Here is a 26,997-nt window from a genome sequence, read left to right on the forward strand (position 1 = left end):
TCTGATGGAAGTGGATTTCTTTGACAAAGAGAAAATCTAACTCAGTTTCAATTGATCAATGATGGACAGAAGCAGCTACACCCAAAGAAAGAACACTGGGAAATAAATGTAAACTGTTTGCATGTTTGTTATTTTGTTCCCGGATTATTTTTACCTTCTGAATCCAACTCTTCCTGTGCAACAAGAGAACTGTTTGGTTCTGCACACATATATTATATCTAGGATATACGGTGACATATTTAACATGTATAGGACTGCTTGCCATCTTGGGGAGGGGGTGGAGGGAGGAAGGGGAAAAATCATAACAGAAGTGAGTGCAAGGGACAATGTTGTAAAAAATTACCCTGGCATGGGTTCTATCAATAAAAAGTTAAAATTATAAAAAAAAAAAAAGAAGAAGAAGAAAAAGAAGAAATTGGCCAAAAACAAAATTATCAAGGTTATCTGATATCTTGATTTTTATCCTTTTATGTTAACAATTAAACTCACCTTCTGTGAGCATACTGAATCTTAAGACATAAGTTAATGATAACATAAAGCCATCACACCCAGCAGGATATTTTTTTTAATGATTAATAAATATTTATTAATGAAATGCAAACTTGATGAAATTTATAGGACATTTCTATCTTTCACAACAATATTACCATGTGTACAGAGTACATATACTCTTATTTTATTTTATAATAACTTTATATTGACAGAATCCATGCCAGGGTAATTTTTTTTTACAACATTATCCCTTGCACTCGTTTCTGTTCTGATTTTTCCCCTCCCTCCCTCCACCCCCTCCCCTAGATGGCAAGCAGTCCTATATATGTTAGATATGTTGCAGTTTATCCTAGATACAATATATGTTTGCAGAACCGAACAGTTCTCTTCTTGCACAGGGAGAATTGGATTCAGAAGGTAAAAATAACCCGGAACGAAAAACAAAAATGCAAATAGTTCACATTCGTTTCCCAGTGTTCTTTCTTTGGGTGTAGCTGCTTCTGTCCATCATTTATCAATTGAAACTCAGGTCTCTTTGTCAAAGAAATCCACTTCCATCAGAATACATCCTCATACAATATCGTTGTCGAAGTGTATAATGATCTCCTGGTTCTGCTCATTTCACTTAGCATCAGTTCATGTAAGTCTCTCCAAGCCTCTCTGTATTCATCCCCAGCAGGACATTTTAAAATACATGCTTTGGAAGTATGTCACCCAAAAAAATCCCTTGTGTCCGTATACTTTAAAAATCTGTAAAGAGACTTTCCTACTATGTTTCCTAGTGTTAAATCTTCCAAAGGAAGAAGTCCAATGGGTTTTGAAAATTTAACATCTTCATATTAAATTAATCACTGATTTGTTTTAACCACAAAATCTGATCTTTAGAAAGAATCTGATGAACTCTGAATCATAGGACATAGTTTTAGCTGGAAGGGGCCTAGAAATTATCTAGTTTAATTCCTTTATTTCATAGATGAAAAAAATTGAGACCCAGAAAAATCATTTAATTTGCTCAAAGCTAAACAGGTAGCAAGCCAAGATTTGAAACTATTTTCTGACTCTAAATTGAGGGCTCTCTCCATTATTCCATGCCACCTCTTATGCCAAGATACAAATAATCTGTAATGTTCTTTTGTTCAGTTTCCTTGGGGTCTCTGGAAGCAGATTTCATTTCAATTCAGTAATCACCACAAGAATAGCCAGGTGTTAAAGTCCAAATCCTTTATTATCTCTTTCTTGGGGCTGGGCAGCTTTCTGGAGAGTCTTTCAGACCGACCTTGGTCTTAGTGGAGAAATGCAGGAGGAGTATCTGCCACCAGAAGACTGACTGAAGGTGGAAATGAATCTCTGCCTCCTTGGCTTCTACTCTGTGGCTCTCAGTCCCTGCTTATATACTCCATACTGAGTATAAACCAATCATTATATAACTAGGAAACCATTATTTGTGGTAAGATTAAATCAATCATACTGAACTTAGAGAATTGTTAAGCACCATGTTAAATCAGATAACCATTGTCTCATCAATTCCACTTAGTACCTTGTAGAAATCTTTGTTTCAAGTTCAGAGTTCTGGCCCATATTAATAATCTACCTTACAGTAAGAGGTTTCATAAACTGAAGCCAAAGGAAGACAGCTTTTGGAGGTATCTTTTTTAACAGTAAACCTTCTGGTGATGGTGCATAATCCAGCGATAAAAATTGTGTCTCAGGCCCATGAATTAAAAATGACCACTTTCACAAGCTGATGAAGGTCTCCCTCTTCAGGATATATGAGGGTTTTGTGTAAGAATATCCACTTCCAAAACAGAAGACATAAGATAAGGCAGCAGGCTTTCTTAGTTGGAGAATTGGAAATGCCAGAATTTTAACATTCCCACAAATACACTCAGAAACTTAACAGAAACATTTTGACATTTAGGCTATGCAATGCTTTTACAACAGACCAGTTGCCAAAATATATGCTTTCTAATAATCCTATAAAATATTTTTTTTCCTTTTTGCTGGGATCCAAGAAAAGTGTTTTTTGCTCTTTTTATCTCTTTTGGTACTTGAACTTTAAAAAGTATCAGATGTCAACATGTCCAAAGAGAAATAAATTAAACATGGATGCCTATCTTGAATCAAGATAAGAAGTTTAAGTGTCCCAGAGCAGCCCCCATGAAAACAATATTCAATTGTTATTTGATCTCCCCAAACCAAAGAATGATAGTAAGTCAAAAGCAGAATTAATCTAAAGGTCTCAAGTCTCAAGTAGGCATAGGGATGAAATAAAGAGTTTCAGAATTCAAAATAAGTAAAACATTGCTTCAAAAAGAAAAAAAAAGTATGTACAGGCTTACTCAACTGAGGGATGAAGATTAGGCTGTATATTTTACAAAGAACAAACTGAGGAACAAGATAATTCAAAAACAAAGTAATGATGTTTATACAATAGAGGTTTCTTGGTGTAAGCCTGCATGCTTAGAAATCCCCATTTCATAAACACTTTAAATTTAGGAGTCCAACTCCTTTCAAAGAAATAAAAGAAAAATGTTGCCCTTACATATCTGGATGTTTCTTCTTGGTTCTGGTCATTCATATCAGTGGGAACAATCCGTGTGGCCATTGGTCCCTGGGCAAAAGGTTTCGGCAACTGGCCCCTGAACTCGGATGGAATGAACTGGAGTTGCCAGCTGCCAGGAACACAAATAGAAAAAAAAAAATAATAATAAGGAGAACATAAGGGAAACACATTACAAAATTTACTTTAAGCAAGCAAAAAGAACCAAGTAAAAAGATAGTACTTGGTGAAAATAATCATTTCTGCCATATTCAGTAATGATCAGACCATATATGGGTCATGCCCAATTCTGAATAACACAGTTTAAAAGAATTACCTGGAACACATCCAAATAAGATGGGATTGGGGGTGAAGTGAGTGAAAGGATGTGAAATCATCATGCTATCTAAGGAATGTTTAAGGAATAGGAACATGCAAAGGATATATGGATGGACAATTTTCAGATGAAAAAATTAAAGTCATTTATAATCATTTTAAAAATTGCTCCAAATCACCATTGATTAAAGAAATGCAAATTAAGACAGCTCTGAGATACTACTTTATACCTCTCAGATTAGGTAAGATTACAGGAAAAGACAATAATAAATGTTGGAGGGGATGTGGGAAAACTGAGACACTAATGCACTGTTGGTGGAGTTGTGAAATGATCCAACAATTCTGGGGAGCAACTTGGGACTAGGCTCAAAGGGCTATAAAACTGTGCATACACTTTGATTGACCAGTGTCTCTGTTGGATCTGTATCCCAAAGAGATCATAAAAAAGGGAAAAGGACCCACATGTACAAAAAGGCTTGTAGCAGCTTTTTTTTTGTAATGACAAGAAACTAGAAATTGATTTAGATGCCCATCAATTGGGGAATGGCTGAGTAAATTATGTTATAAGAATGTAATAGAATATTATTATTCTGTAAGAAATGATGAGCAGGCCAATTTCAGAAAATCCCAGAAAGACTTGCATCAACTGAAGCTGAGTGAAGTTAGGAGAACCAGGAGAATATTGTACATAGTAACAGCAAGATTATGTGATCAACTATGACAGACCTAGCTCTTCTCAGCAATGCGGTGATCCGAGACAATTCCAACAGACCTGGGATGGAAAATGGCATTTGTATTCAGAGAGAGGGAACTATGGAGACTGAATGTGGATCAAAAGATAATATTTTCACTTTTTTGTTTGCTTTTTTTTTTCTAATGGTTTTTTCTGCACAACATGACAAATATGGAAATATGTTTAAAAGGATTGTACATGTACATCAGATTGCTTGCTGTTTTGGGGAGGGGGAAGGTCAGGGAGGGAGGGAGGAAAAAAATCTGGAACACAAAATCTTACAAAAATGAATATTAAAGGGTCAGCTAGGTGGCACATTGGATAGAGTGCCAGCTGTGAAGTCAGGAGGAACCTGAGTTCAAATCTGACCTCAGACCCTTAACACTTCCTAGCTATGTGACCCTGGGCAAGTCACTTAACCCCAATTGCCTCAGGGGAAAAAAAGAATGTTAAAAACTATCTTTACATATATTTGGAGAAATAAAATACTATTGAGGGAAAAAAGTATAGTGACATGAATACATAATCAAACATAAATGATCATAGCATAGGCAAATAGAACTTGAATTCTTAATTCGAGAGAGTAGATCCAACTTTGTAAGTTTCACTGGTACTTGTTTCTTTGAATTGGAATTTCATTGGTATAACGAACTCTTAAAGAGAAAAGTCTCTCTTCCAATGTATATATGCAAAAGATTAAAAGGAATTATAGTTCTGTTTATTTAAGAAAACAGAATACTTTACAGAAATATACAAACTGGAAGGAAAATGTGATAGAACATTTGGGTAAGGATCAATGGAAAAAAGAAACAGAAGACACTGTTAGTGGGAGTATAAAAAGGACACTTAATCAGGAGGAAGAAATGGATAATGAATTTGAAAAAATGCCATTGGTCTAACAAGGGTACATAATATAATAGTGAAGATATAACTGTAGAGGACTTCAACATACTGAACATCTGCTGGAATACTTTTATCATGTAATAGCTAAATAGTTAACAAACTTTCCTATTATCTTAATGATCATTTCATGGTTCAAAAGATGGCAGCAGTACCATTAGGGCAGTAATCAGGGCAAATACTATTCCAGATCTTCCTATGATTAATAAGGAGAAACTTACTACTAAAGTAAAAAATTTAAAAGTAACCTTGCCAACTTTAGGTTTGTTGTAGAGAAGAAAAGAAAGCTAGAGTGAGAAATGAGACCTGTGATTTCACTGGTATAAGGAACAACTTGCTTGGAGTGCCAAGAAGATAATAATGGATCATGATAAGAAAGTAAAACAATCTTCAGTCTGGCTGCAGAATTAAAAATGGCTAGTAGGTCTCAGACATCCAATATTCTGTCCACTTTCCATCAGCAACTGTGCTTGGTTTGCCCTCCTTGGAGTATGATGTTCTCATGCCAGCTACCCTCTGATGTCCCTCTCCTTTCCAGATTCCTCTTTTATGTTATTCCTGACTAGATTCCACTTTTTAAGGGCAGGAGCTGTCTTTCTTTTTCTAACTATATACCCACTGTTTAGCAAAATGCCTGACCCATGGCAGGCACTGAATTAGAACACTTAGCTTTCTACAGTCACTTCAACAGGCCCTTATGGGACTCAAAGATAGGAAGTGGCTCATGGATGTCCTGACTGACTGCTGGGATAGGACTGAGGAGGATGCAGCTATTCTTGCAGCAAAAAAGCTCCCTGCCACTCAAAGCAGTGAATTACTCTCCCCACAAAATAGTTGTTAGCAGACATAGGAAATCACCAGAACACTGGACTAATGCTGGTCATCGATGGAGGAGGTAGGTGAGGAGGACAGGTCCGCTGCCTGAAAAGGATGTGTTGCAAGCAGAGACTGAATGGACAGAAGAGAGAATGGGGGTGGAACCTTCTCTACGAGGCTGTGTGGATGACAACACTACTCACACCCAGCTTTCCAGGCAAAACCTGAGGGCATTTTAGAGGGTCTTCAGCTGTTGCTCCTTACACAACTGGCCTGTACACACTTGAACCCAAAGAGGAGTGTGAGGGTGAGAAAAGGCAGGCATTCCAAGACTTCATTCTATGAGCACAAATGAGCACATCCCAGGCCAAGCTGTCCCTCACAGAACTAATAAGGATCTCAGGACAGTGAGGATGGAGCTTCTGTGAAGTGATCCATCCCGACCCGGGTCGGCGGCTGCAGTGAGGCCAAGACTATGTCTGTGGGCGGGATCTATGGCCAGACCCCGAGCCGGGCAATCCCGGCCACCCGCCAGGGGCACTCAGCGATGGTTCACAGCTGCCATTGGAGATCACAGCACCACCCTGGAGGCACCAGGACCATCTATATCTGAAAATTTTTGATGGAATATCATAACTCTCCCATGGCCAAAACACAGGCCTCCGCCCACCAATCCTGGAGTCATCAGTCCGTGTCATTCTCCCCCTCCCTCCCCCAGGATAAATCCGAACCACTTCCCCAAATAGCCATGAGGACAAGCCGAGAAGCCATGAGGAGCCACAGTTTGAGATGGACATTTAAAGGGCCGGTCACCAGAATTGAGCCTTGGCCCCAAGATCCACAGATTCTATTTGGGGGAGGAGACACACCAGTCAAGCCTTGTAGTAGCAATTTTTTTCCAGAGCAGATGACAGGGATAGGGCAAGATTTACCATTTCCTCCTCCTCCAAGGGAGCCAGAGAACATCAGAGCACATACACAAATTTATATTAAGCTGTCAAGGGGTAGAAGAGAGGTGCTAGAGGACTGAGGCTGGCTAAATATTGTTCTAATTTCAAAAAAGGAAGGTAGGGTTTCAAGATATAGACTGGTGAATGTAACTTTTGATTCTTCAAAAAAATTTAGAACATATGATCAAAGACATGGTTTGTGAATAGTTAGGAAGAAAAGCAATGACTAGTCAAAGTTAATGTGGGTTTATTAAGAAGCCATGTGCAATTAATTTTTTAAAGTATACTAGACTGATATATCAAAAAAATGCTATAAACATAATATAAGTGATTTCAGAAAGATATTGAAAAAGCTTCTGGGAGGTAGGTTTGAACTGAGGACTAGAACCAAAAGGGAATGATTAACAGATCGTTACAAACTTGGAGGGAAGTCTCTACTAGAATAACCCAGAATTCTGCTGCTGATACAGTTTTATGCAACATTTTTATTAATAACTTGAAAGAATGCATGGAATGTATCAAATGTGAAGGGAACCTTCATGGAGAACCAAAAAATTTAAATGAATGAATGTAAACTACATTTGAGTTCAAAAATTCACCTACATAAAAAGGCATGGCTCAACAATCTTATCAAAAAAAGATCTGTGGGTTTTAATGTATTATAAGATATGTCAACAATTTGACATGACAATCAATAATGCTAAGCAAATACTATACTGCATTAAGAGAATGGTATTCAGAAAAAGGGAGGTAATAATCTGAGTGTATTCCTTCTTGGTCAGATCACATTTAGAGTACTGTGATCAACTCTGGGCACTGTATTTTCAGATTGAGACTCACAATTTATATTATATCTAAAGAAAAGTGACCAGGATGGTAAGAGACTAGAAAAAAGCCAAATCAGAATCAATGTAAAAAATAGATACTGTTTAATATACAGAAGAAAAGAATTAGAGAGGACATGATAAAGTATCAACTATCTTCTTGAAGGATTGTTCTGTGTCCCCTTTTCCATTTGCATTCTCTCACTTAGTGGCTTCATCAACTCCCATGGGTTTCATTATCATTTCTATGCAGATAATTTTCATATCTATATATACTAAGCTTTTTTTTTCAAAACCCTTTATTTATGAATCTTATTACCTTTCTATAATTTATAGTTAATGGTATGACTTTATGGCTATGGAATATAAATATTAAGTAAAAAATAAAATGAAAATTATAAAGAATTTAGCTATTATATTTTTAACTGAAAAAAAGAAGTTAATTCTTTAAAGTTCTCTATAGATACAAGTACCTTTTAAAAAGCTGCTATAATATATTGGATTTAACATATTCCTACAATGTTTAACATATATTGGACTACTTGCCATTTGGGAGAGGGGATAAAGGATGGGGGGAATTGGAATACAAGCTTCTGCAAGGGTTAATGTTGAAGAATTATCCATGCATATGATGTTTTGAAAAATAAAAAGCTTTAATAAAACAAAACAAAACCAAAAAAGCTGCTATATATCAAACTAGTTTTCTAAGTTCCTTTAAATTCATTCAGATTCTAATTTTCATGCCTAGCAATTTATATAGTTTTTATATGGGATCAATATCATTCTTATATGTACATGTACCATATTTTATACTACTAAGCTTTTGTATCACCAAATGCCTACTGAACAACTGTATGTCCCATAGGTATCTCAAATTGAACATCTCTAATCCAGAATGCTTTCTTTCTATCCAAACTCACTTCTCTCCCAAACTTTCCCATTGCCATCAAGGGCACCACTATTCTTACAGTCATTCAGATTTGCAACCTCAATATCACTCGATTCCATATTCTCTCTCATCTCACATATCCAATTAGTTGCCAAGTCCCATCTATTCCACCTCCATAATATCTCTTAAGTCTATTCCGTTCTTTCTACCCACATAGCAACCACACTAATTCAGACTCTCATTAACTCTCCCTTAGACTACTGCAATAGCCTCCTAATTGACCTCCTTGGTTCAAGTCTCTCCAAACCCCACTACATCCTTCAAAGAGCCACTAAAATGATTTTCCTAAACCACAGATCTGACCATTTCACCCTTTACACTCAATAGACTATCTATTATTTCAGAGCATTTAAAGTCTTTCACATTTAAAGTCTGGCTGCAACTCATCTTTTCAGCCTTAGTAGATATTACTTTTTTAAAATCTCTTTTTAAAAAAATTATTATTATTATAGCTTTTTATGGCAAAACATGCATGGGTAATTTTTCAACACTGACTCTTACAAAAACTTCTGTTCTAACTTTTCCCTTCCTTTCCTCCACCACCTCCCCTAGATGGCAGGCAGTCTCATACATGTAAAACATATTAAAGTATATATAAAATACTATATATACACACACACATATTTATACAGTTATCTTGTTGCACAAGAAAAATCGGATTTAGAAAGAAGGTAAAAATAACCTGGGAAGAAAAACAAAAATGCAAACAAACAACAACAGAAAGAGTACAAATGCTATGTTGTGGTCCACACTCATTTCCTAATATTCTTTCACTGGGTATAGCTGGTTCTGTTCATCATTGATCAATTGGAACAGATTTGGATCCTCTCATTGCCGAAGATAGTCATTTGCATCAAAGATATCACTTTTTTTCATACACTCTATGGTCCAATCAAACTGTTCTTTTTACTGTTCCTCATAATGGCATTCAATTTCCTGTTTTCATGGCCTTTTTCCACTGGCTTTTCCTCATACCCAGACTTCTTTTTTCACCTCCACTTCTCGGAATCTCTAATACCTTGTAAGATTCAGCTAAGGTAACTTCTATAGGAAGCCTTTCCTGAGTCTCCCAAGCTACTATGCCAACTGCACCCTCATCATTTTGGATCCATTTTATAAGTATATGGATAAGATGTAAATTTTCATTAGAATGTAAATCCCTGGAAGACAGGGCCTCATTTATATTTATTTTAGAATCTCTATTACCTTTCAAAGTACCTAGCATACAGCAGATGCTTAGTAGAAACTTGTTGATTGATTACTTCACTGTCATATGGAAAAGAGATTAGATTTGTTGCTTCAAAGGACAAAATTATAGAAGCAATGTGTGAAAACTTAAGAGAGGCAGATGTTAATATTTCCTAATAGTCAGCATAGTCCATAAGTAGAACAGACTGCTTCAGGAGATCATGGGTCATAATGGGATCACAGAAAGCAGAGCTGAAAACAACCTTAGAGATCTTTAAGTCTAATTTTAAGGATGAGGAAACTGAGGCACAGAGAAATTACGTGATCCATACAGCTAGTAAGCTGGCTACTAAGGCAGAAGTTGAACTTAGGTCTTGATGATCTAGATCTGCTGTTTATCATTTCAACACTAGAGGTCTTCAAGTGCAAGCTGAACAAGCAGAGAGGACTGTTTAGTTAAGAGCTGGACTAGATGACCACTAAGATCTCTGGCATCCATGACTGGTGATTTTATTTAGCTAAGAGAAGAGCTGTCTTCAAATGTTTGAAAGGCTGTCATGTAGAAAAAGCATTAATTAGATGTGTTTTTATTTGGCTCTGTAGGGAAGGATCTCATGACTGGCTGAAAGCTAAAGGAAGGAAGGTTTTGGCTCAATATAGAGAAAAACTGCTAACAATTAGAGTTGTTAAAAAAAAAAAAAAAAACGGAATGAGTTGCAAGGGGAGGTAATAATTTCCATATCTCTGTAAGGGAGGATGGATGACCAAGGAATGGATCTTTTTGCCCAAAGTACTGCAGAAAGGATAAATGCATCAGATTTGACAAGATGAACTCTGAAATCCCTAATAAAACCCCAAGATCTAGTATCACTGCAAAAAGATACATCACAAGTCAACTCGGAGCCACTTACTTTAAGATCTCAAGATCATTTTCTTAACATATTCCACTGAATCTCATGAATAAAATTTGCAAATTAATCATCATATTCTTAATTCCATGTACCTAAGATCTATCAGTGAAAAAATTTAGTCTTAGAAATTTTGAATAACCACATTAGCAGCAGGAGTTCCTAAAAATGCACTTATTTCTTATCATAGACTAGGACAAAGAACACAGGTCAATAACAAAGCAAATTCATTAAATAACTAGAAGACTAAAATTCTATAGGCATTTAATAAACACTTACTATGTACCAGGCACTGCTTAAATACTGGCCATGAAAAAAAAGGCAAAAAAACCCAAAATCCAACCCAGGCCTTCTTCATTAAAAGGGCTCCCATTCTAAAGGAAAGGTAAACATGCAGACTACTCCATTAAAGATAAGTCCAGTGCTTTGCTTCTAACTGCTCCTCAAAAGGACTTTTAATTAATTAACTGAATGACTAACAGTAATAGCTCTCATTTATACAGCATTTTAATAAAATGTTTCCCTTACAAGAACTCATTGAGATAAGTAGCATCCATAAATATTCAAATTCTATTATTTCTTTTTTTTTTTTTAATACATAACAAAAATGAAGCTCAGAAATCAGTAAACTGTCCATGATCACAGAGCATGTAAGTGTCAGATCTGGGATTTGAACTCAGGTTTCCAGATTCTTTAAGTTCTGAATCTTTCTATTATGCCATGTCTACTGAGTATAATCAAAAATAGGATATCAGCTGGTAAAAGTTCTGGAAATAGTACTCAAAAAAAAAAAAAAGAGTTATATGACTCAGACTTCCTTTATTCACATTTCTTTTTTTGCCCTAATATGACTTGGTAACATTAGCAGTTTTAGCAAAAAAGCATAATTACTTTTTAATCACACACAATAAAGACAGAAGAATGGAGTGTTAATAAGACCACGTCACAATTTCCAAAAGTATACAAATCGCTTCACATCAATCAAAGAAGTAAAGCTGCTCAGACCTGACGTTACTAGGCCCTTTATAGGACTGATTATGTTCGACCTAAGTACAGAAATAAAAACCATATAAAATTTACTATCAAGAAGGTTCTATGCAGGTCTAATCTGTTTTTACAAGGTCCTAACCTTGGAATTCTAACCAAAAATCAGACTGAATGGAGACAGAACACCTAGCTCCCACAACTTAAAAGTCAGCAAAAACTTGAAATTTACACCAGACTGAATAATGGTTAATCTGGGGAGATGAAGGGTCAGTTCAAGAATCCAGGAGACTCAGGATAAGACCAAGCAGCTCTGATCACTCCACTCAAAAGAATAGCAAAGGGTGAAGCCTGGACCTAGCACAAAGACCCAATTCAGGAATTCAATCTAGAAAGTAAGTCAAACAACATACTGACCATATTTAAAAAAAAAAAATGTAGATCTAGAAGTCCCTAAAAATCAAGCCAAGAAGGTGAAAAAAATTCCCTAATAATTACAAACGGGGACTTAAAAGAAAAAATAAAATTTCTATAAAAACTACATAAATGTCTAGAAGAAATGAAGAGATAAAAAATAAAAGTTCTAGGGGAAAGATCTGGACAGAAAATAAGTAGTTTACCTCAGTAACAAACTGCCTGAAAACCAAAAAACTCCAAATAGAAAGCAATGACTCGGTGAGAAAGCAAGAAATATTGGATCAAAAGTTTGAAAAAAAAATTGAAATAATAAAAAATATGAAAAAACAAGACACAGAAAAGATTTCAAGATGTGATAATTTAAGAATACCTTGCCTCCTTGAAAACAAAGCCTGGACATTATACTATAAGAAATGAAGTGAAAATTATCCTGAGCTACTATAGCCAAATGTCAAAACGAAAATAAAATAACCTAACAATCATCTTCTAAAGTACAACTCAAAAGGAAAACTCCCCAGAATGTCTTAGTCAAAATCCAGAACTCCCACTTCAAAGAAAAAATAATGCAAGCAACTAGTAACTTTGAAAAACAAGTACAAGAATCAACAAAAACCAAGGAAAGTAAATATATTTGAGCCATTTGGAGGAGACATATTATAAAATGCTATTTAGTAGGAAGAAAAGACATATGTCCCTTGAGAACCATAATGCCTTCAAAGGTAAGTGTGAGGCAATTAAATGAGAAAAACAGAGGTGCTGGGGACTGGTTCTTTTCTGAGGGTAAATGGAATAACATACTACTGTAAGAAAGAAGGAAGAAGTAGAACTTGCTATTTCTCATAACTGGGATGTATGAGAATATATAACATGGAGGAAATGGTAGGAGAAGTGAGTAACAGATGAACCAAATGAGTATCAGATATATCTCATTCTCATTTGAAGCAAAAGAGAGAAAGATAGAGGGAGATAACAAGATGAGCATCTAAGGGCATGTCCATCAATTAGCAAATGGCTGAACAAACTGTGGGATATGAATGTAATGGAATATAATTTCACAATAAGAAATTATAAAAGAAATAATTTCATGGAATTTGAGGACTATGAACTGATACAGAGTAAAGTGAGCAAAAATAGGAGGGCAATTTGCGCAAGGACAACACTGTAAGGAAAAACAACTTTCCAAGGCTTAAACATTCTGATTAATGCAATGACCAACAAAAATCTCCAGGGAAACTGAAATGATGAAATATGTTGGAGCCCTCCTGACAGAGAAAATGGACACAAAGTGCAAAAAAGACATAAATTTTTTAAATGATCACTTTGTAGATTTGGTTTGCTTGCTTATTACGTGTTATAAGTTTTTTTTTCTTTTGTCTCCATTTTTATTTGGGGGCAGGAGAGGTAGAAATAGTGATGCCTCCCCTCCCCTCCAAGAAGAATAATCAAAACATTATTTTAATGAATAGAAGAGAACAAATAAAGTTCAGAAAGAAAATAAAAGCAATATTATTTTAAAAGTATGGGAATTTTAAAATATTATTAAATTAAATATTTTTCAAAACAACATAAAAATTCTTCAGAGAATATTCTCTTTGTATAGAAATGTTCTCTATTTTGTTTTGCTTTTAAGTTCAGACTAAGAAATTACATTTAAATTGAAAACAAAAAACAAAAAACCAGATCCTAACTCCATGTGACACAGGACAAAGACATAACTAGAACAAGTAGAAGCATTTGACTCCAGAAAAACCCAGTGGACCAATAATGAAGATACAATAATTCACTTCTTGCTGAAAGGTCTGCAGGTATATATTAAAGACCTGACAATTGGTTTTAGCCTTTGGCTATAGTTGCAAAAAGAAAAAAAAGAAACAAACTAAGGAGCCAGACAAATAGGATTGTTATTTCTACTTCCTAATTTAAGAAGTGGGTGATAGGGAAAGGAGGTTGCAACTTACTTCTCAGGTAGAAGAAAGCTGCTGGGATATCGGTACCACTCTTTGCCCACACAGACATTCACTGGTCTCCCTTCTGGGACTGTGTGGATAGCAGGATCAGTAGCAATTCTGTGGAATTCAGGATACAAATCAAGGGGTCCATGATATCCTGAAATAATTATCAGAAAAGGGGAGATATTGCAAAACAAGATTCAAAATTTAAACTGTAATGCATTTTAAATTTTTACTGAAATTTCTCAAGGAAAAACAAAAGATTTTGAAGGTTCATAGTAGGCAAACTTGTTTAGCCAAGGCCTCTCTTCCATGAGTCATATGTTAACCTAGTATATATCAACTAAGTTCATTTTGCTAAATATTCTTTGCTCTCTTGCCTTTCTCTAACCCCTTTTTAGTTTAGTTGTTCTTGTCTCATTTTAATGTCTTATATTAAAATTGTAATTCCTTCTATAATTTAGAACTGAGTTTCATATTAGCATCTTCCATTTTGGAACTTTCTTAATTTAATACCATTCCCTTAAAAAAAAAAAAAGAAAAAGAAAAAAGGAGAGGTGTGCAGACAAATGATTTATAACTAATCATATAACACTTTAAAAAGAATTCACAATCCTTTCTCCTATTAATATAAAGCCAAATTGCTCCCAAAAGGCAAAAAACCTGGCCATAAAAGTAATAGCTAGCAGAGCTCCTCGCCCAGGAAAGAAAATTCCTCTTAGTATAAGCAGCAATATAACAAATTATCATTAGTCAACTAAAGTTTCAGATGAACTATCTCAAGGATCCAATATAAGTTCTTCTCCAGAACACTCACCTCTGAATAGTGCCACAGATCGAGACAGGGATAACAGCCCAAAGAGGAAGACAGTCCCTAAAGCCAACCAATTGGAAGAAACTGTGTAATGTTCTAAGCGATAGCGTTGAAACACAAAGTGGTAACATTTCTAGAGAAAAAAAATATATTTAAAAAATTTTAATGATATTTTATTTTTCCTGGCTTATATGTAAAGACAATTTTTAACATTCTTTTTTTTTACATTTAATTTTATTTACTTAATATTCTCCCCAGTTACATTTTAAATTTTAAATAATTTTTTTACATTTGTTTTTTTTTAAACTTTTGAAATCCAGATTTCCTCCCTTATCCCCACCACCCGCCCCAATTAAGAAATCACATGTGAAGTTATAACATTTATTTTTTTTTTTTAATTTGAATTCCAACTTTTTTCTCTCTCCCTCATTTCCTCCCGCCCTGAGACAGAAAACAATTTGATACAGGTTATACATTGTCAAGCATGAAAAACATATCATTATATAGTCATTTAGTGAAAAAAAACACAGACCTAGAGAAGAAAAAGAACCCATAATGAAAACACAAAGTGAAAAATTATATGTTTCAATCTGCATTTTGAATCTACTAGTTCTTTCTCTGGAGGTGAACAGCATTTTTCATTATGAGTCCTTTGGAAATGTTTTGGATCATTGTATTGCTAAGAATAGCTAAGTCATTCACGGTGGATCATCATGCAGTAGTGCTGTTACTGTATACAATTTTCTGGTTCTGTTCACTTCACTTTGCATTTAGTTCGTACAAGTCCAACTTTTTCTGAAATTTGCTTGCTCGTCATTTCTTACAGCACAGTAATATTTCATTACAAGCATATACTTGTTTTGTCATTCTGCAATTTATAGGCATCCCCTCAAATCTCAATTTTTTTTTCCTACTACAAAAAGAGCTACTATAAATGTTTTTGTATAAATAGGTCCTTGTCCCTATTCCCTTTTCAAAATCTCTTTGGAATAAAAACCTAGAAGTGGCATTACTGTGTCCTTTGGGCACAGTTCCAAATTGTTTTCCAGAATGGTTGGATCAGTTGGATCACCAACAATGCATTAATACTCCTAATTTTCCCACATCCCCTCTAACATTTATTATTTTCCTTCACCCAATCTGAAAGGTATTAGGTGGTACCCCAGAGTCGTTTTAATTTACATTTCTCTAATCAATAGTGATTTAGAGCATTTTTTCATATGACTGTAGATAGCTTTGATTTCTTCATCTGATACTGCCTGTTCATATTCTTTGACTACTTAGCAACTGAGGAATGACTTGTAGTCTTTTTTTTTTAATTAAAGCTTTTTATTTTCAAAACATATAAATGGACACTTTTTCAACATCAATCCTTGCAAAACTTTGTATTCCAATTTCCTCCTCTTCCTTTTACCCCTTCCCCTAGATGGCAAGTAATCCAATATATGTTAAACATTTAGATAAAAATATATGTTAAATTCAATATAGGCATACATATTTATATAATTATCTTGCTGCATAACAAAAATCAAATCAAAAAGGGAAAAATGAGAAAGAAAATAAAATTTCAAGCAAACAACGACAAAAAGAGTGAAAATGCTATGTTGTGATCCTCACTCAGTCCCCACTGTTCTCTCTCTGGGTGCAAATGACTCTCTTAATCACAAGATCATTGGAACTGGCCTGAATCATCTCATTGTTGGAAAGAGCCATGTCCATCAGAACTGATCTTCATATAATCTTCTTGTTGCTGTATACAATGATTTCCCATTCTTCTCATTTCACTCAGCATCAGTTCATGTAAGTCTATCCAGGCCTCTCTAGAATCATCCTGCTGATCATTTCTTATAGAACAATAATGTTCCATAACATTCCTATACCATAATTTACCCAGCCATTCTCCAATTGATGGGCATACATTCATTTTCCAGTTTCTAGCCACTACAAAAAAGGCTGCCACAAACATTTTTGCTCATGTGGGCCCCCTTTCCCTCCTTTATGATCGCTTTAGGATATAAGTCCAGTAGTAACACTGCTGGATCAAAGGGTATGCAGTTTGATAACCCTTTGGCCATAGTTCCAAATTGCTCTCCGGAATGGTTGGATGTGTTCACAGTTCCACCATCAATGTATTAGTCTCAGTTTTCCCACAATCCCTCCAACATTCATCTCTATCTTTTCCTGTCATTTTAGCCAATCTGAGAAGTGTGTAGTGGTATCTCAGAGTTTTCTTAATTTGCATTTCTCTGATCAATAGTGAATTAGAGCATCTTTTCATATGACTAGAAATGGTTTTAATTTCTTCATCTGAAAATTGATTTGTAATCTTATAAATGTGAATCATTTTTTATATATTTGAGAAAGAAAGCTTTTATCAGAGAGAGATAGTTGCTGTAAAAATTGTTTCCCAGATTTCTACTTTCTAGTTTTGATCGAATTGGCTTTGTGCAAAAGCTTTTTAATTTAATATAATAAAAACTGTCCATTTACACTTAGTAATGCGCTCTCTCTCTCTTTTTTGATCCTAACATTTCCCCTTCTTGCTCTCCTAATCTGCTTATAGTATTGCCCTTTGTGGTTATTTTGTTCTTATCTTGGTATACAGTGTATTATATTGGTCTTTAAGTAATTTCTGCCATACTGTTTTCCAGTTTTCCCAACAATTTTTGTCAAATAGTTCTTGTCCCAAAAGTTGGGATTTGGGGGTTCATCAAACACTAGATCGCTATGGTTGAATTTACTACTGAGTCTTGTGTACCTAATGTACTTCACTGACCCACCACTCTATTTCTTAGCTAGTACCAAATAGTTCTGATGATTACTGCTTTATATTATAGTTTCAGTTCTGGTACAGGTAGGCCAACTTCTTTATTTTCATTAATTCCCTTGATGTTTTTGACCTTTTGTTCTTCCAGAAAAATTTTATTAAGTTTTCTAGCTCTGTAAAATAATTTTTGGTAATTTGATTGGTATGTCACTAAGTAAGCAAGTTAACTTAGATAAAATTCTCATTTTTACTGAAAAAAATTATTGATACAGAAATAATATGTGCCTATGACATATGTCATAAAAACTTATTTACCACCTCAGTGGGAAAGTATAAAAAGAGGCCTGATGTTATCAGATCCAAGGACATATGGAAATACTCCATCTTTTAAGAAATGAAGCAAGAGGGGCAGCTAGATGGCTGTGGCTGTGGCTAGAGTGCTGGCCCTGAAGTTAGGAGGATCTGAGTTCAAATCCAGCCTCAGACGCTTAATACTTCCTAGCTGCATGACCCTGGGCAAGTCACTTAACTCCAATTGCCTCAGCAAAAAAAGAAAGAAAGAAAGAAATGAAGCAAGATTTACAAAACTGTTCTATATACTAGTTCCAAAATACGATGATATCTGTAATATCAGTAGTTTGGAAGATGCAAAGAATTTCTCTAGGCCTAAGAAAATTTTCTTTCAAAAAATATCTGAATTAATGAACATATTGTATTTTTCCTCCATACCACAGTGGTCTGTTTTTTTAAAAATATGAATTGGTACCAAACTATTGATTCTAATTTGGACTGTTGTTCGACTTTATATTACTTTCTGCTTTGAAATTCTCCAGCTCCACTATCTTTGGCCTAAAACTCATGCTGACAAGATAGGCCAGGATAGATAAATGAGATGGAATGGGATAGGAAGGAAGGGAGGAAAAGAAAAAGAAAGAAATCATCTGATAGGACATGAAATAAATGCTTTTAACTATCTCCCAAGATCACTCAAAAACTACAAAAGTGATATTAAGACATAGTCACATGTTCATGTATAAGACATGTAATTTCTGTTAATTATTCATGAATACTATTTCTTCAAGATCTCCCTATTTTGAAACAGGCATGCTACCAATTATATTATGAGTCTTTTGTTTTATTTATATATATATTTTAAAGGAAGTGGGAGGAAGAAGAGAAAAGAGAATAGAATCAGAGGCAGAGAGGTAGAGGGAGAAAAAAAGAAGGAAGGAGAACAGAGGGGAAAACATGTCCAAAATGATGATATCATAGACTAAAAAAATCCCTAAGGAAAATAAATATTTTATTTTAAATTTTAAATCTCAATCTGAAGCAGAGCCAAAGAAAGACCAGGAATTTGAAGCTATCATGAAATATTGGACACAGCTCAAATGCTTTTTTAAAATGAACAGAAGTGGAAGAATATTTTGATTTATATCCCAAAAAAGATGGGAAAGGACCCACATGTGCAAAAATGTTTGGAGCAGCTCTTTTTTTTTGTAAAATCAAGGAATTGGAAATTGAATGGATGTCCATCAGGTGAGAATGCCTGAATAGTTATGATATGTGAATGTAATGGTATATTATTGTTCTATAAGAAATGATGAGCCACCGGCTGGTTTCAGAAAAGTCTGGAAAGACTTACATGAATTGATGCTAACTGAACTGAGCAGAACCACTGTACACAGAAACAACTATGATAGACTCAGCTCTCCTAAGCAATGTGGAGATCCAAGACTTGGGATGGAAAATGGCATCCCATCCAGAGAAAGAACTATGGAAACTGAATCAATAAAGTCTTCAATGGCTAGTTATTTAATTGAATCATAAAATATAGGCTAAAATTCCATTCTAATCCAAATGTTTTAAGGAGAGGTGTTCAGTTAATTCTGCTAATCCATCATCATTTAATTAGGATCTAATTCTCTTATAGTGATTTGGAAAATGTCTCTAAAGTAAACTGAGTCTATGTTCTGAAATAAAAGGATAGTTATTTATTTGTGGGAAAAACTCATCAGCAAATAAGATAACAAATAGTTAACCAAACACACATACACAATACCTATATAGTAATTATAGGTATAGACAAAATTATCTTAGAATAGAAATTCTGCAATCTGTTGTTAAATTTAAATTTTTCCCAAGGAAATCATAAAGCAGGGGAAAAGACTCACATGTGCAAAAATGTTTGTGGCAGCTCTTTTTGTGGTAGCAAAGAAATGGAAAAGGAGTATATGCCCATCAATCGGGGAATGGCTGTTCAAGTTGTGGTATATGAAGATAATGGAATATTACTGTTCTATAAAAAAATTATGAATAAGCTGATTTTAGAAAGGCCTGGGAAGATTTACACGAACTGATGCTAAGTGAAGCAAGGAGAACCAGGAATATATTGTACACAATAACAGCAAGAATGTGTGACGATTAATTATGAAAGACTTGGTTCTTCTCAGTGGTTCAGTGATCCAAAGCAATCCCAATAAACTTTGGGCAGAAAATACCATCTACAACCAGAAAAAAAACTAAGGAGACTGAATGTAAATCAACACATGCTATGTTCATTTTTTTTTCTGATTTTTTTTTTTATCTCTTCCATGGTTTTTCCCTTTTGCTCTCATTTTTTTTTCTCCCAACATGATTCATAAAGCAACATGTATTAGAAATAAATAAATAAAATTTCTATGATAAACTATGAAGAAACTCAAACAGAAACTCTTTAGGATTTCTGTTTTCCTGACACTCACCTGAAGTGCCGAAAGAGCCACAGCACCACAAAGACATATAAGAGGGTATATGGGGAACAGAAATCTCTCCTCCTTGTGAGGCTGAGCAAAGAAGATAGCAATCCAGATATACATTGGAGACAAGGTAAGCCAATAAGGGCGGCCTAAGTTCTGAACTGTAAGAAAGAAAAAGAGGCAGTTGTAGTCTCATTGCAGTAGTAAATTCATCACCTGAGACCTTCATGTCCCCCAACTTCAGATTTGGAATGGCCTGGTTCTGCCATTGGCAGAAAAAACAAAATGGCCCAATTCATTCATATCTCTCTTAACCATGAAAGGAAATGTCATATGATAAGGGATATTTTTCTGCTGCTTTCTAAAAAGACTGGATGCATCACCAGATTGTTTTATGGACTGTTAGTAAAATGAATTCTACCTGGGACAGAGAAAGGAAAGCCTTTTCTATTAAGGAATATGTCCACAGGCCCCTAAGATTATCTGCCATCAGTTAAAAATTTTTTAAGTTATTATATGAAATTTAAGTTATTATATGAAGTAGAATATTATATGTTCTAGGTAACACTTTTCCTCCTTTAGCAATAAGTCTTCTTTATTACACCCAAGTAACTATAAAGAGTCACAAACCACAGGTTAAAAATAGAAGGAAATGGTGGAGGAATCAGCATTCTCAAACCTATTAAACCAAAAAATATCAAACTTATTTCACCCCCAACAAACAGCTATTGACAAGTAACTTGCTGCAAAACAAGAACAAAAACAATCCTGATAAAGCTTCTCCTTCCCTCCTACAATATCTTTCAACTCCAAATTCCTAACTAAAACCAAAATTTAAAAAAGAAAGCATGTGCAAGTACTAAAGGGATTTAATGATCACTAAGGCTCAAACCCCTGCTGGAAAGTTCCTGTGGTTAGGTACATGAGCACTGAGTGATAAGCTTGCAACCCCACAGTGAGAGCATCTCCTCCTGTGCTTGTATTAGTCATAATGAGCAGTGCAGCAGGAATAAACACAGTGCCCTCTACAGTCCATTAGATTCATGTACCATAAGCTGCATTGTTATTTATCCCACAGAATCCAATCTGTAATCAGAGGCCATATCTGAGTAATGCATAATTTACAGTTTTTTAGATATAAATACCTTTAACTAATAAAAAATTAAAACAAAATAAATACTTTTAACAAAGACTATAGGTTCCGCCATTTGAGGACAGAGCAGAGACTGTTGTCTTATGTCTTACTTTGTCCCAGATCCTGGCATATAGTGAGAGATTAATAAATTCTTTTTGACCGTCCATTCAAGGATAAAAATTCTCAAGCTACAGTAGCAGCTATTTTAAACTTTGTCCACAATTATTGCAAAATGTTAGTCTATATTTGCCAAGATTTAACTATTAAAATGAAATTTTCTCAATTGTTATAACATGTCCCAGGATAAATGAATCTAACCTCAGCAGGTAAAAATTCTTTTGTGCTATAATAATAATTTCTGAAATATGATTTTATATTTTACATATTTTTAAAATGTAAATTTGCTCCATGGGGTTGATTTCATGTTCTCCTATCCCAAGCAAAAGTACTCTGTAAACTGTTATTTTTAACTTGATGGATTCTTTAGAAGTAATTTACAATGCAAAAAATAAGCACAATGGAAACAAAAGCTAACTAAGGAAAAAATCACTCATAATCCTTGCAAATCAAGAAAACAAATCCATAATTAATTCTCTTTCCAATTTGAGAGTTCTACTTAAATCTGACCCACCTGTAAAGAAAGCTAGAAGCACTTGATTAATTGATAACCTGAGTTAGGACCCTGCTGCAAAAACAGATGTTGAGAAACAGAAATAAATGACTAGGTAAACTTATTCAATAATTAATAGGATTAATAGCAATCCAGAAGATAGCATTAGACTCCTCCTAATTTAGCCCCCCAGCTATGAAGAAAACTGAATAATTTTTTTTAATTCAGCAGAGGCTATTTTCACCAACATTTTTGCCTCCAGCATAGCTCATTAAATGTACTTCACCCTTTGAACAACATAGTCTTCATAGGACAAAGGACTCTAAATTTTGTGTTCTCCTGAGATCTTGCAAATGCCTTTTGCTCTCTAGCTGGTTAGCATGCTAGTTAGGCTTCCTTAACTGTGAACATGTAAGACTCTTCTTGTAGTCACTGAGGCAATTAATGGGTTATCCTGACTGTGGGTTTCTGCAGATTTTTACTGATGTGGTTTCATTTGCAATAAATTAAGAAAATCTTCAGATAAGTCGTACATGTCTAGTTCAGCCTTGCAAACATAAGACTGCAAAACAGACCAGCCTGCCATTCTCCTAAGAACACAGTGAATAAAAGAAGGGAGTTCTATTTTTCCTGCACAATAAATTTATCATCCTGAGTAGCTCTTTATAAGACTGGCTAATGGTTTCTAAGGCACAAGTCTTCCTGCCACCAGGCAGTCTGAAATCTTTCATACCTCTATAACTTACCATGAAATCTCTGCAATAGGGTCTCCATGAGGGAAGTCAGTGGTAAGACCAGAAGAGCCAATACAAAGGCCACATTGAAATTCAGAAACCCGTTAATTAAATAGAAATACCAGTGTTCTGTGCCTGAAAGAAAGAGAGATAAGGGCCTTGTTAGGGTGAACTCCACAAACAGTAGTGCAGAAGCTTAACATATGCTGCTCTGTGTTCATTAAAGCTTGGTCATCTAACTCAAGTAACTGACAATTTACAAAATAGGGAAAATAAAAGAAGAACATGAAAAAAAGAATGGAAACTGTGTTTGTATGTATATAAATGATATCTAAACCTCAACTGACAAAGGGTGACAGTCATGATCAACTGGTGAAGAACCTCAAGGATTTAAACAGCAGACTAGAGTCACTCCCATAGACCCTTACAAAATGAAAGCCCTGAGGTTCTTTAGCAAGTAATTCCAAGTTGGGAAGCATAGGGACATATACATACATGATAAAATCATAGCAATCAGGCCATCGTAAATTGTTCAACTTCTCAAAACATTCTGCAATCAATCAATAAGTATTTATTAAGCACTTACTACATGCTAGGCAGTAGAAATAGATACAAAAATTAAATAATCCTGCCTTCAAGGAGCTCACATTCTGAGGGGAGACCAACAGGTACATGTAAGTCATATATGCAGAATGAAGAGAAAATAAATATAAAATAGTTAGATATGAGATAGTGAAGGAAGGAACCAGCAGTTTGCAGGCATCAGGAAAGGTTTCCTGGAGAAAGTGATTCTTGGGTAGTATCTTGAAAGAGATAATGCATTTCTTTAAAAGGAAAATTAGGGAGGAAGAGAAGGAGGAGGAGGAGAAGGTGGTGGTGGTAGTGGTGGTGGTGGTGGTGGTGGGGAGAATGCCTTCAGGACATGGCAGACAGCCAAACTTCCCAGGAAGCTGGGAGATAAGGAAAACATTAGAAATCTCAACTGGGCTGCTCAAGTTCACCAAACACTCTGCTTTCACCTTCTGGCCCTGGTTTCATCCTGTCATACTTACAGCCAACTCTCAGGTGCTTCGCTCTTGTTTTTCTATCATGAAGAAGGCAAAGATCTTATGGGCCACTTATCTGATAAACAAACCAAAAAAAAAAAAAAGTTCTTCCTGCTTAGGATCATCTTCAATGTTACGTTTCACTCAGCTACCTTGAAGATCAAGAATGAAGCAAAATGAGGAAAACATAAATCTCACTCTCATTAGTTTTGACTCCTCAACTTGAGATGCTTAAGCCAAAAATGATTAAGAGTGGCAGCTCCCTCTGCACATTTAGCAATTTTCCCTCTGCTTCTCCCCTCTCTGTGATTATTTCAATCAGCCAGTAAATGACACACGCGGGTCTTAATCATTGGGCTGTTGTGACACCCACCACGCACCACAGCAATTTCCTGCAATCAGCACCGCTTAAAAGGGTAATCAGGAGGCTGAGGAGCAGTCAGGAAAACCTGACATCTTTGCAGCTTGCACAGCAAAATAAGACTGGAAACTAAACTCAAAATGTCAGAAATGTTTGAAAAAGAAGGGAAAGAGAGAGAAGGGCCCCAGTTCAAACAAATGAACAAGGCCTCTAAGGCCTCCTGTGGAAGCCTGAATTCACTGAGAACAATGGTATCTTATGTTTCTTAAGTATGACTTTTCTTTCAGACTAAGGAAGATGAATGGATGAATGAAGTTTCAAGTAGAAATCCACTCCATTAGGTTTGGGGTAACATTTTGTTAATTCATTTCTCTAAAAAAAGAGGTACCAACAGCTTGGCTGGCCCATCTGACTTCTATCTTCAATTCACAGGGCTATTTTATTTCTTAAAGAATTCCAGAAATCTGTAACTTTGAAGAAAAATCATGAAGAACAAATGGAAAGGGTCACTCTTGGGACATTATCTATAATGATCCGTAAGCCTTGATGGACCCACTTAGTCATTACCATTTCACAGAATTCAATTTCAATGGTTTCTAATGCTATGGAATTATATTGATCAAGCCTGGACCTAAAGAAGAATTATAAAAATGCATCTCCCATCTGTCTTTGCAGAAGTGAGATGGGGGGATTATGTGTAAGGAATACTGTTAGACATGGTTGATAAATGCATTGGTTTTCCTGATCTGGCTTTCCAAACTCTTTTTAATTTTTTATTATAAAGGATAGCCGTCTGGAAGGAGTGGGAAGAAGAGATGTATTAGGAAATGTACATCATGTAAAAACAAAAAATATCAATAGTTTTTGAAGTCTTAATAGCAGGGATCTTTTTTTTTTCTTTTTTGGTATTAGCAAATATGTTTGGAAGTCAATGGGAATTTTAAATAAATACTATGAATAAATATTTAGGAAGAAAGCTCTTTAAGGTTCAAGAAAGACTTACTTCCATCCCATCACAGCTTATCTTCCACTCTTGTTGAATATCATTATAACCATTTAGACAATACTTTGAGATCCTGAATAAAAATTACTAAGTACTAAAGCCAGCTATCATTATTGTGAACTCAGACAGCAAGTTAATGACCAGGCAATCTGTAAACATTACACAACCAAGTATTGCTTTGCTGAAGTGTAGAGCAAAGAGAGGATGAGCCAAGAGTGAATAAGGTTCAGACAAGACAGTCTTAGAAATAAGAACAAAGGTTATGTAGTTAGAGAGTAGTTAAGTAAACTGCTCCCAGAAGGTTTTCTTTGCCTTGAAAAGACACTTTAAACAGAAAAAGGCAGAAACTTTTATTTCTGTCCAGAGAGGTATCACTGCTGTGGCTTAGAAAGCCTAGTGTTGAACCATATAGATTTTGCATCAGTATTAAGTCAAGGACTTTACTGATGCAAGGTTTACCATAAAAATGAGCTGGATACAGAACTTCTCTGTAATGAATTACCAAATCAAAGCCATGCAATCACATACCATCTTGACAGAAAGCACCTCAATTTCTTTCCACTCCTAAGACCTAATAGGAGCTTTGAAAGAGTTTGCTAAGATAAGAAAAGAAGTAATTTCTGATGTTTGCTGTGCTGGGTGGAGGAAAGTCATTACCCATGACTTAGTACCATAGGTACTAAGAGACATCACGTCATTCTTATAAATGTCAAGTTTGCACAGTAAAGAGTGGAAAGTCATCAGACATAAATGATTAACAAAGGTCTCTGGAACAGCTTTTACTGGCAAATAACTTTAAATAAGTCAAAAGCAGGCTATATACTGCCCTCAAAAATGTCAAATTATATGGTGGAGGAGGGAGACATTTACTGCCCAAAGCCATGACCTTTCTCAAACTTCAACTCCTATAATATTATGGCTCTACCAAAGGAGGCAACAAGAATGTGCAATGGGACAGGGGAAACAGACTCTCTTGAGTGGGAGCAGCTGTTGTCCTAAATTAAATATTATTCCTTGTCTTGCTTTTTTTTTTTTTTTTGGGGGGGGGTAGCTTCTTTTATCTTATTTTTATTGATTTCTTTTGTTTTTACATCACTTTTATTTCCAAATATAATTCTCTTCTATTCCTTGACCAGTGAACCATCCTTTGTCACACACACACACACACACACACACACACACACACACACAAACAACAGAGAAAAAAGTAATCTGCAACCAACACAATGACCATTTAGGGCAGCATATGCAATATTTGACAAATTATAGTCTCCCACATTCACAAAAGGAGAAGACCTTGACCTTGACCTTTAAAGGGTCAAGATTAGTCATATTTACTCTTAAGACTTTACACCACAGCCAATCAGTCAATAAATATTTAACATTCAGCCAGTCAATAAGTATTAAGTAAGCAACTACTATGTGTAAGGTACTGTGCTAACTGCTAGAGATACAAAGAAAGGTAAAAGTGCCCACTCTGAAGAGCTTACAATCTCATGGAGGAGAAACACATAAACAACTATGGACAAACAATGTACATATAGGATAAATAGAAAATAGATTCAGAATTAAGGAATTCAGAAAAGGCTTCTTATGGAAGGTAAGATTTCAGCAGGGAAGTCAGGAGGGAAGATGAAAAAGAATACTGCAGACATAGGGGAATAACCAGAGAAAATGCCTGGAATCAAGAGATGGATTATTTTGTTTAAGGAACAGCTAAGAGACCAGTGTGAACTTGGATCAAAGAGTACATAGTGGAAAGGTAGAAGGAAGTTAGGCTATGAAGGCCAAACTGAGGATCATA

The 26,997-nt window shown here is 35.3% G+C and overlaps 1 protein-coding gene across 1 annotated transcript in view; it reads right to left on the reverse strand.

The window, feature by feature from the left end:
* The window catches only part of ALG9 (ALG9 alpha-1,2-mannosyltransferase), a 131,934-nt gene that overhangs the window by 62,279 nt on the left and 42,658 nt on the right, over positions 1-26,997 (reverse strand). The window contains exons 9-13 of the mRNA XM_051986963.1: positions 22,796-22,918; positions 20,311-20,465; positions 14,803-14,932; positions 13,995-14,142; positions 3,035-3,164 (exon numbers count right to left, since the gene is read on the reverse strand). Of these exons, the coding sequence (XP_051842923.1) occupies positions 3,035-3,164; positions 13,995-14,142; positions 14,803-14,932; positions 20,311-20,465; positions 22,796-22,918 (686 nt within the window). The remainder of the gene's footprint in view (positions 1-3,034; positions 3,165-13,994; positions 14,143-14,802; positions 14,933-20,310; positions 20,466-22,795; positions 22,919-26,997) is intronic.

This window comes from Antechinus flavipes, chromosome 3 (assembly GCF_016432865.1).
Source record: "Antechinus flavipes isolate AdamAnt ecotype Samford, QLD, Australia chromosome 3, AdamAnt_v2, whole genome shotgun sequence".
NCBI classification, from domain to species: domain Eukaryota; kingdom Metazoa; phylum Chordata; class Mammalia; order Dasyuromorphia; family Dasyuridae; genus Antechinus; species Antechinus flavipes.